Below are 11,854 nucleotides of genomic sequence, written 5' to 3' on the forward strand. Positions count from 1 at the left end.
TGAGATTACCCTGTATTTGGGGAAGGTTGTCCTTTACAATACGCTTCGATGGTAGGAGAACAGGGGTCAGGGGGCTGCTTCTGAAAGGAGCACCGGCTCAGCTGGAGCTTAAGTCTACAATCGGACTGTGGGCGTGGTCCTCCGACCGAGCCGCCGAGTTGCCGGCGCAGCTGGGCCTCGGGGGAAGGACGTTCTAGCCGGCGGGTTACTCGGTGGTAGGGCTTCCAGCAGCCTGGCTTCTGAGCTCCGCCATGTTGGCAGAGCAGGGCTCGAGTCATGGCTGCGGGAGCGGGATTCCGCACGCGAGCGGAACCAGCTCAGCCCGGGAGATGCTGGAAGTGCGGCCTGGGCTGTACCTAGGTGGGGCGGCGGCAGTCACAGAGCCGCATTATTTGAAGGAGGCCGGCATCTCTGCCGTGTTGACGGTGGACTCAGAACCTGGTTTCAAGGAGGGGGCTGGGTTCGAAGGTCTCCGGAGCCTCTTCGTGCCAGCCCTGGACAAACCCGAGACCGATTTGCTTAGCCATTTGGATCGGTGCGTGGCCTTCATCAGCCAAGCCCGCTCGGAGGGCCGTGCGGTGTTGGTGCACTGGTAAGTCGTCTCGTCGGTAGGGGAAGAGTGCCCCGCCTCACTTTAGCCCCATCACCCCTATTCACAGAGGTCTCCAGGAGAGGCCAGGGACTGTCATTCCACAACAACCTTGTCCCGTTCCCTCCCGTAGACTTGTGTTTCAAAGAGAGGAAGGATCTGGATGGAAATGGGCCCCTGATTCATGTTTTGGTTGGTTCATTTTGCAGCCACCAAGTTTTATTTTGTTTTGGAGGGCGGGGATCATCAGATAAATGGCAGAGTCCTTACACCCTAAAGGGTTTACAGTTCTGCAGTACAGGTTAGACGCCCACCCGAGTGATTGTAACGCAAACCAGACGTACCAGTTCCGAACGGTGTTACACCTTTGTTCTCCATCCTAAGGGTCACTCACAATCTGTAACAAAAGACTGGTTAACCAGAGAAGAGCATAACAGATTTACTTAATTAAAATATAAATGACACGGAGCCTTAAGAAATGAAGATCCAAACACTGAGGGAAAACTTCATTTTTTTTGAATGCTTGGATTCAATTAAGAATAAACATCCATGTAGAAAAGAAATTGGACAAAAGGGGTATGACTTACTGTAATAGACTGAGAGGAGAAATCCACCAAGGCCTGTATTTGGATTTTTCTTGGTCTCTCTCTCTGGCAGTCCTTTCTCTGAGGTATTGGGCAGGATCCCTTCTGGAAGGAAGGTCTTATGATCTATCACATAAGGTAGGTCAGAGAGGTTTTTTTTGTTGGTTTGCTGGCGGGGAACCCAGGGTCTTTGGCATAGAAGGCAAGTGCTCTACCACTAAGCACACCCCCAGCCCCAAGAGCAGATTATTTTTGATGCTTTGTTTGGAGTGAGGGAGGATGGTTGATAAAGGGGAAAATTGGTTAGGATCTAAAGGATCCTTGGGCCCTGCCTAGAAGTTTGATGGAGTAATGTTGCAACAAAGAAAAAAAATATAGAAAATCTTGATAGGTATTTGGAAATCCCTGAGTAGTCTTGTTTGGTTGGATTGAAGTGTAGTAGCAGTAGTTTAAATTTATTGAGCACTTACTGTATGCCAGCACTTCTAATTATTTATATAAAGGACCCAAGTAGTGATGATATTGCAAGAAATCTGGTACCTGATCTGAAGAGATCTGAATTGTAAAGAGCAAAGGAGCATGGATTTGTGCATGAGTAATTACAAAAGCTTTTAAAATTAGGGTAATTATTTTTGAATAAGTAATACAATCATATGGTTCAGAATTCTGAAGGAATAAGGAAATTAAAAAATTCTTCTGTACATTGGTAGTATTTCAGAGTCAATGGGTTTATTTCAATATAAGTAGACATGAAGTTGAAACCTGAATTTAACCATCAATAGGGGGCTGGGCTTTGTCTTTTTTTTTTTTTTTTTTAATTGTTGCTATTTGCTATTTTATTTTGAAGGTCTCTTTTTCAGCCATGCAGGCATCAGTCGAAGTGTTGCTATAGTGACTGCTTTTTTGATGAAGACTGACCATCTTACCTTTGAAAAAGCCTATGAAAATCTACAGACTATCAAACCTGAAGCTAAGTGAGTTTTTTGTTATAGTAATAATTCTGCTTTTGTGATGTAGTTTCACGTAAAGAAAGTTGAACTTTTTTATTTATTTGTCATCACAGGATGAATGAGGGGTTTGAATATCAACTGAAATTATACCAGGCAATGGGATATGAAGTGGATACCTCTAGTGCAATTTATAAGCAGTATCGCTTACAAAAGGTTACAGAGAAGTATCCAGGTAAATAATAATTGCTAAATACATTGGATTCTTTTCAGATGTCATTTACTTGGACACAAAGTGCATTATTTCACATTTCCAGCAATCTTGCAAGCAGGTACTGTTGTTTTCTTTTGAAACTATGTTTTGTTAGTAATAACTTATGCAAGGCCCATGGTTAATAAATGTCAAGTCTGAGATTTGAATTTAGGCAGTTCTGTCTAACCACCAACAGTCTTTCTCATGTACTCTCCCACCCCATCCTGATTTCCCAACACTGTTTATTTTTAAAATTTCTGTGTTTTGCCCTTGTTGCCTCAATTTGACCTTACTTAAATTTTGTCTGAAAATGCAGAGTTGATTTTGACAGATGGATCCATTTTTAATTTTGTCGTATAGAATTGCAAAATTTACCTCAAGAACTCTTTGCTGTTGACCCAACTACCATTTCACAAGGATTAAAAGATGAAGTTCTCTACAAATGTAGAAAATGCAGGTAAAATATTTTGTATGCTCTGGGAATTTGTCTTAGTAGATTAAAAAGTACTTAAAGTTTTATTTTCTAATAAAATAGGAAGAATTTGTCTAATTGAAACTATATATTTCTGATTCAAATCTGCTTTCAAAAGGATATAATTTTATCTCCGTACGGTGGCATAGGCCTGTAATCCCAGAGGCCAGGGAGGCTGAGACAAGAGGATTGAGGAGAGTTCAAAGCCAGCCTCAGCAACGGTGAGGCGCTAAAGGAACTCAGTGAGACCCTGTCTCTAAATAAAATAAAAAGTAGGGCTGGAGATATGGCTCAAATCTTTTTTTTTTTTTTTTTTTTTGGTACTAGGGATTGAATTCAGGGGCACTTGACCACTGAGTCACATCCCCAACCCTTTTTTGTATTTTCTTTAGAGACAGAGTCTCACTGAGTTGCTTAGTGCCTTACTTTTGCTGAGGCTGGCTTTGAACTCACAATCCTCCTCTCTCAGCCTCCAGAGCTGCTGGAATTACAGGTGTGTACCACTGCAACCATCAGGATATAACTTCTTAAAAGTAAAAGTAGAGCTGGAATGTAGCTCAGTGCTAAAGTGTTTGCCTTGTTTCATAAAGCCCTGGGTTCTATCCCCAGTTCCAAAAAAAAGACAAAAAAAAGAACCCCACCTCCCAATAAATAAATAAATAATAAGATGGGAGGGAACCAACCTCAAAAAAAAAGTAGAAGTAAAATAATCATATTGTAGGGGCTCTTGAAAGTTTAAGTAGCATCATCAGTGTTATATTATTTTGTCCTCTAAGGAATACTGCACATTTCAACTATTTTTTCATCATTTTGGAAGTCATTAATGTTTTTCTTTCTTTGGGGTTGCAGGCGATCCTTATTTCGAAGTTCTAGCATTTTGGATCATAATGAAGGAAGTAGGCCTATAGCCTTTGCCCACAAGAGAATGACACCATCTTGCATGCTTGCCACAGGGAATCGGGCTCAATGTACATCTTATTTCATTGAACCTGTACAGTGGATGGAATCCACTTTGTTGGGAGTGATGGATGGGCAGGTGAGAACACACTTTATTTTCTATAGTTTCATTGTATCATTTATATTGTGTTCATTTTGGCATTTTTAGCCATATTTTAACCAGTGTTTTACTCCATCTTAATGCCTTTCTTTCTGAATATTATACCTTTCTAGTGTAGGTAAGGCTATCAAAAATAAAATTGTTTATTTATTTTTTATGCTGGGAATTGAACCCAAGCCTTGTTCATGCTCAATATGCACTCTACCACTGAGTCATAGCCCCCAAATAAAGTATTTATAAAATACCAGCTGATCTGAAATAATGAAACATATTTGAGAACCACTGGTTTAAATTATTAGATTCCTTTTAAGGCTATTTTTTAAAATTTTTCCAAATATAAAGCTAATGTTATTTATTTTGTAAACTGTCTAGAATATATGTGACACAATTTGTAACAATTAGGGTAAGTCAGGATTTTAAAATTAGGTTTAAAATTTCTTTCTCTGTTGGGTTCATCTATTTTCCCTAATTTTTCAATTTAGTGTGTTTGCTATGAGGTTCTTTTTCGCTTCCTGTTAAACAGTGTAACTCCTGAACATTCTTTGGCAGCCATATTTCTCCTTTATTATTCTAAAGGTTATCCTGAATGATTATACTATTTTTGTGTGTATGTGTACACTTTGTACCACTGAGTTACAACCCAGCCCCATGAAATAATCTTAATGAATTTGAAAGGTGTATGGTTTTTATAAAAGTTTGAAAGAATTTGTGTAACAGCTATTTTGTGAAAGCCTTCCCTAAAATGTGGTAATCATTTTTTTTTTTAAGCTTTATTAGGGTATAACTCATATACCATACAATTTACCTTTTTAAAGTGTATAATAGTTTTTAGTATGTTTAGAGAGTTTTTTTCAACCATCACCATTCTCATTACCCTCAAAATAATGTACCTATAAACAATCACTTCTCTCTTTTTTTTTTTTCATTTATTAATTTTTTTTCAGTTGTAGATGGATACAATACCTTTATTTTATTTTATTTTTGTGTGGTGCTGAGGATTGAACCCAGTGCTTCATATGTGCTGGGCAAGCGCTCTATCACTGAGCCATAACCCCAGCCCCTCACTTCCTGTTCTTGATGGTATTATTTGCACTGGTTGGATTTTTTTAGTTTTTTTTTTCTTTTTTTAGTGTATATTTATTAATGTATTATAGTTATATTTAATAGTAGGGTTCATTTTGACATATTCATAAACACATTTAACATGGGATTTTTTTTAGTTTTAATAAAATCCAAATTTTCTTTTTCTCTTTTGTACTTTTGGCTTGCTCCTTTAACCTGAAAAACATACACACAGATAAAGACATTTTTTTTGTTTTTTTTTTAATCAATAATGATTTCCTTTTTATTTTAGTTTTATTGATTTTTTTAAATACATGACAGTGGAATGCATTACAATTCTTATTACACATATAGAATATAATTTTTCATATCTTTGTATTTAGAGTATGTTCATGGCAATTCATGCCTTTATACATGTACTTTTTTTTTGCATTACAATTCTTTTTTTTTTTTTAATATTTATATTTTAGTTGTAGTTGGACACAATACCTTTGGTTTTATTTATTTATTTTTATGTGGTGCTGAGGATCGAACCCAGGGCCTAACACATGCTAGGTGAGCACTCTACCTCTGAGCCACAACTCCAGCCCCCATTATAATTCTTTTACACATATATACCACAATTTTACAGATAAAGACATTTTTATGAAAAAAAATGAAAGGTTATACATCACATTTGTGTATACTTTTTTGTATACATATTTGAATTTGCTCTAGAATATATACCTGGCAATAGATTTCTGACTTGAAAACTGTGTCCATTTAAAATATTAGAAATATTGCAGGCTATCATTCAAAATGCCCGTACAAACTTGCTTTTCAATAAGTGAATGCACCTACCCATTTCTTCATACTCTTGGCATGATATTATAAAATTGGTAAAGTTTTATTATTCTGTAGGATGAAAAATGTCAATACTAAAATGTTTATTTTGAATTTTTATGACTACTACACAGGACCAATATCTTTATGTATTTACCAGGTATTTGTACTTTTTTTCCTGTAAATTGTTTCCCTATCCTCGACCTTTTTTTTTTTGTAATTTTGTCTTTTTTTCTTACTGGTTTGTTGGAGCTCTGTACATACTCTTACAGAATGCTTTATCTAATATACAGCAGTTGTTTTCTTCAGTCTGTTGTTTATCTCAACTTTATGGTATATTTTTGTCATATTAAAACTTATCATATGTAATCAAATCTGTCAATTTTTTTCACTTATAGTTTATGAGTTTTATGTCTAGATTTTCTGTAGCTCAAGATTTAAAATAAGAATCCTTACATCATACTATGCATAAATTAAAGCACTAAACAATAACAACAACAACAACAATGCTCTGACCACATTAGAGAAACTATAATTGACTTGTTAAGAATTTTTGGATTTTTCTGTTTTAGTGGAACATTAACTTGTATTTAAATAGTCAGAAATCTTACTTGTATGGTGTCCATATCAATTAGTAATAGAACATGAGAATCCTAACAGGTTTTTCTGTCCTTTAGCCAAGATGTTTTTATTTGCAATCTTAAATCGCAAATTGGTTAAAAGCCATATATGTCACATCCATAACTTCCTAATGACTAGATGGATTTCAAGTTCAAAGCCAGCGTCAGAAACTAAGCAAAGCCCTAAGCAACTTAGTAAGACCCTGACTCAAAATAAAAAAATAAAAGGGGCTGGGGATGTGGTTCAGTGGTTAAGTACCCCTAGGTTTAATCTCTTGTACTAAAAACAACAGCAACAAAAAACTTATCGAGTCTAAAGCTTCTTCCTTCAACCTGAAATTCATCTGTTTGTCCTTAGTACAAAATACCTTTTATGCTTCAAAGCCCCCCTCAGCAAAAGCAAGGCACTAAGCACTCAGTGAGACCCTATCTCTAAATAAAATACAAGATAGGGTTGGGGATATGGCTCAGTGGTCCAGTGCCGCTGAGTTCAGTTCCTCGTACTACCCTTCTCCCCCACAAAAAAGCCTTTTATGCAATAATTTCACTCTTTGAAGATATGAACCATGTCTTATCTATTTCTATATATTGAATTGCCAAAGGTATTTATTTAATATAAAAATGAATGAATGAAGTAACACATTTGCTTTATTTCAGCTTCTTTGCCCAAAATGCAGTGCCAAGTTGGGATCCTTTAATTGGTATGGTGAACAATGCTCGTGTGGTAGATGGATAACACCTGCCTTTCAAATACATAAGAATAGAGTGGATGAAATGAAAATGCTGCCAGTTTTGGGATCACAAACAAGAAAATTATGAACTTGCTTGGAAAGAAATTTGTTGGTGATATGTGCCACCCTTGCTTATTATCATTCATGGCAGTTTTTAGGCCACTATTTCATTTGGAATGTGAGAAGATAAAATCACTTGATGTAACATGGAAACTATACTTTGTTAGCTTATTACATGACATAGGTGGAATACTTTACATGGAAATCAAAGCTTTTTAATCATGGAAATTTTATTTGACTTGATATTAAAGTCTTTTGTAACCTGGATATGTTCTTTGTTTCATATAGAATTTATTTATTTATATACTTATTTAGTGGTGCTGAAGATCAACTCCAGGGCCTTGTTCATGCTAGATAAGTCCTCTATTACTGAGCTACATCCTCAGCACTTCATATATTTTAAAAATTTCTGATTTTGGGTATGTTGGTTATATGATCTTAAGGTCTGGATGGACAAAATTATGTATAAAATTTAAGAACTGATATGTTCACATAGATACACTGTTATTTCCAGTAATGTAAAGTAGGTATATTTGGACGTATTTTGAAAAGTATTTCTTTTTCTTTTAATGGATGATATTAGTAAACCTACCTCCTGAGTAGCTAGGTGGGTGCCACTGCGCCTCGCTCCCCAGTCCTTTTTATATATTTTTTTTTTATTTTTTGAGACAGGGTCTCACCCAGGCTGTCTTCAAACTTAACAATCCGCCTGCCTCGGCTTTCTGAGAACCTGGAATTACATATGTGTGCTATTGAACTTTACTAGCAATTATTTTTTTAGCCCAGCATGTTTGAATACTGGAAAAAGTAACCTGTTGTCTAGGTTAGCATTTTAATCTGATCTCTAGAAACTAGAATTTATTTTACTCATTATTAATTTTTAAAATTGGACTTAATTAGATATTTGAACATTTACATGAAATCAGAAAGAATCTGTGCTTATAAGATATTTTGTGGGCTGGGGATGTGGCTCAAGCGGTAGCGCGCTCGCCTGGCATGCGTGCGGCCCGGGTTCGATCCTCAGCACCACATACAAACAAAGATGTTGTGTCTGCCAAAAAATAAAAATATTAAAAAAAAAAAAAGATACTTTGTTTACGGTCTAAAACATTCTGCTTAAACTGGTTATGGTGGTGCACACCTGTAATCCCAGAGACTTGGGAGGCTGAGATAGGAAGATCACAAGTTTGAGGCAACCTGGGTAACTTAGTGGACCCTGTATCATAATAAAACATTGGGTTGAGGATGTAGCTCAGTGAAAAACACCCCTGGGTTTAATCCTCAGCATTGCAAAACAAAACCAAAACCCATTTTTGCTGTGTGCACATATGTCTGTATAATAAATGCCAAAATAGAAGTAATTTTAAAATTTAATAGAAAATGTGAATAGTAAACCACTTTTAAAATGCCCACCTTAATCTTTGACCTGTGTGGGAGTGTCCCTGATGATTCTTGTGAAAAATCTCAATATAAGATCCAGCCTTTGGCAACTTCCTTATGAGAAAAAAATTCCTCCAATTATGTTTTAGCTTTCACAAAATTGGTTCTTTTTTTTTTTTTTTTTTGCTTTGTATTATTAAACCTTTAAAAGTTTCTTAAAAGCACATTGACTTATATGAAATGGCTCCTTTTGTAGTTGAAAAGTTATCAAATAGATCTGGGGATGGAGCTTAGTGGTAGAGTGCTTGCTTAGCATGTGCAGGGCTCTAGGTTTGATCCCCAGTAAAACACATACACACACACACACACACACACACACACACACACACACACACAGTTCCATAGCTACAGATTTACATGGTTCACCTTAATGCTTATCCTTTCTTCAGCATAGCATATAGCAAGGAGAGTATGAGGTGGATTTTATTGAATTTATAGTTATTAATTCAGATATCTGTTGAGAATGCACAATAGTAGGTGATCGAGTGAATAAACCAGAAAAATCCCCACTTTCTTACAACATGTATTGGGACAACTGGACAAAATGATACTTTTTTGAGTAATAATTTTATTTGCCAGTGAGGAATGATTTGGGGATATTAAATTTTGAAATTTTGTGAAACATCTTGAGCAAACTTTTCAGACTTAGAGTGTTTTAATGCTTTACTTTTGGGAGGTAAAAAAAAATCTTACATATTTGTTCATTAGAGAAACAAAAAGGGCTCTTTATTTTTAATTAGGAATAACAATCTAGGACATTTGAATTTACACATTTGTTGGAAATAGCAATATTAGTCAATTATTTCAGAGGTGATGTGTTAAGATAGTACTGACATAGAAGTCAGAGCATACTCTAATAAATTCTGGCTCTGCTGATCACATCTTCCAGAAAGTGAGCAGGTCTTTGTAAATTGTGGGTCAGTTTTCTCCACAAAGTGGGATTAGTAAGTACTCTGCCTATTTGACATGGTTGTTTAGAAAATCATTTATACTAGCTTTAATTTGTTCTTACATGATATGGAGATAATAGTATCTACATCTGGTCAATATGAGGATTTTTGTGATGTAATGCACTTAGTGTAAACCAGGCTTAGTGGCACACACCTATAATCCCAGTAGTTCCGGGCAGGGGGATTGCAAGTTTAAGAGCAGTCTTCTCACTTGTGACAAGTGAGAACTTGTCACAAAATTAAAAAAAAAAAAAAAAAAAAAAAAAAAGAAGTGTGGGGGGGTGGGGATGTAGCTCAGTGGTAGAGTACCTCTGGGTCCAGGACCCAGTACTGCAAAATTTAAAAAAAATTTTTTTTCAAATAAATTAATTTGAAAAGAAAGGCTAGGGATGTAACTCTGTGATAGAACACCCTGGGTTCAATCCTAGCACCTGATAAAAAAAAAAAAGTGCAGTGCCTAGCAATAGTAGTGGTCTTAAATAAGCTATCACTCACATACCATGTTCCTGTTACTATGCTAAGCATTCATGTGTATTACCTGACTTAAACCTCACAACAACCCAATGAGATGGATCCTATTCTCATTTTAAAAGTGAATTGAGGCTAACAATGATTTAAGTCATTTCCTCAAAGTTATGATTGCTGACAAATGGCTGAACCTACTTTAGAATCAAAACTTGACTGGCTCCAGAATCTGAGCTTTTAACCTCTATATTCTAATGTCTAGGTTCACAGTTCAGGGTGGTACGTGTCTCAGAGAAGTCATGCTGGAAATTGGATTATAAAATCTGGTAGACTGATGGAATGCAATTTTAACTGAATTGTAAATTCACCCATCAGGCTTCCCACCAAACATTTGTAGAATTCCCGTGAGAGTACAAAATTGAGGCTCACATATTATTTGCCTTAACACTTTAAAGTTACAAACCAAGCTATCTAACTCAACGTAAATTGTTTTCTTTTTTTTTTTAAAAAGCATTTATTTTTCAGTTGTAGGTGGACATAATACCTTTACTTTATTTTTAGCTGGTGCTGAGGATGGAACCCAGTGCCTCACTCATGCTAGACAAGTGCTCCACCCCTGAGCCACAACCCTATCCCTTATTTTCTTTTGCTTTTACATTCTCTTTTTAAAATGTATTTCTTACATACATGGCAATAGTGGAATGCATTACATTCATAATTATCCATTCACAGCACAGTTTTTTGTAACTATATAAAGTATGTTCACGCCAAATTATGCCATTATACATGAACTCTTATTTATTTTTTGCATTACAATTCATAATACACCTTTATACCACAATTTATCATATCTCTGTATATAAGGTATGTTGACACCAATTCACATCTTCATACATATATTTTGTATAATGATGACCATCTCCTTCCACCATCCTTGCTATTCCCCTTCTCCCTCCTTTTCCCTCCCACCACTATACCCTATCTAGAGGTAATCTTCCTCGCATGCTCTTCCTCCCTCCCCACTTTGAGTCACACCTCTATATCAGAGAAAACATTTGGCATTTCTTTTTCTGGGATTGGCTAACTTCACTTAGCATAATCTCTAATGCCATCCAATTCCCTGCAAATGCCATGATCTTATTCTTTTTTTAGTGCTGAGTAATATTCTAGTATGTATAAATGCCACATTTTTTTTTCATCCATTCCTCCACTGAAGGACATCTAGGTTGGCTCCACAGTTTAGCTATTGTGAATTATGCTGCTATAAACATTGATGTCCCAGCCCTTATTTTCTTGACAAATATCTTCATAGTAACCTGGAGTGCTAGGTTTGAATTTTGAATTCTCTGATTTTATGGGGTTCTATAACTAAACATTACAATACAAAGAGTTAGCTTCTGATCCACAGGCTGCCTCTTCTTGTCTCCCCATCCTTTGTTCTGCATCATGAGGAGCTGGTGTGTATGTATGTGTGTACTTGGGTACCATGGATTTTTACCCTGAGGAGAGAGTCACAAATTACAGCTAAATCTCTAAAGTATGGGTACAGGACAGAGGTTCCTCTTACTTACATCAAAGAGTGGTACTTCCCTAGACAAAAGTTCTTTTTCAAATTTCATTTCTGTTCTAATGGTTTAAGATGAAAGAGAATGGGGAATAGATTCAAGAAAAAAGGTTCAATAACATTCAAAACTTAAAACAAAATTTAAAAAGCTTGATAACTAGAAAGGAAGGAAGATTCCTTAGTCAATGTATATGAAAGATACAGAAAAGAAATTAATGGCAAAACTTTTAAATGAAAT

At 36.0% G+C, this 11,854-nt stretch overlaps 1 protein-coding gene across 4 annotated transcripts; it reads left to right on the forward strand.

The window, feature by feature from the left end:
- Positions 1 to 215: 215 nt before the first annotated feature.
- Dusp12 (dual specificity phosphatase 12) lies at positions 216 to 7,462 on the forward strand. 4 transcript variants are annotated; one of them, XM_076861493.1, is made up of 6 exons: positions 216 to 592; positions 2,034 to 2,147; positions 2,237 to 2,355; positions 2,734 to 2,830; positions 3,695 to 3,881; positions 7,064 to 7,462. In XM_076861493.1, the coding sequence occupies exons 1-6, from the start codon at positions 252 to 254 to the stop codon at positions 7,223 to 7,225; spliced, it is 1,020 nt and encodes a 339-aa protein (XP_076717608.1). In that variant the 5' UTR covers positions 216 to 251; the 3' UTR covers positions 7,226 to 7,462. The 4 variants fall into 4 exon arrangements, with proteins under 4 accessions (XP_076717608.1, XP_076717609.1, XP_076717611.1 ...); XM_076861494.1 differs by lacking the exon at positions 2,237 to 2,355 and adding an exon at positions 2,394 to 2,452; XM_076861495.1 differs by having other exon boundaries at positions 249 to 592; positions 2,021 to 2,147.
- The last annotated feature ends 4,392 nt before the right edge of the window (positions 7,463 to 11,854 follow it).

The sequence above is a fragment of the Callospermophilus lateralis genome, chromosome 7 (genome assembly GCF_048772815.1).
Source record: "Callospermophilus lateralis isolate mCalLat2 chromosome 7, mCalLat2.hap1, whole genome shotgun sequence".
Lineage (NCBI taxonomy): Eukaryota > Metazoa > Chordata > Mammalia > Rodentia > Sciuridae > Callospermophilus > Callospermophilus lateralis.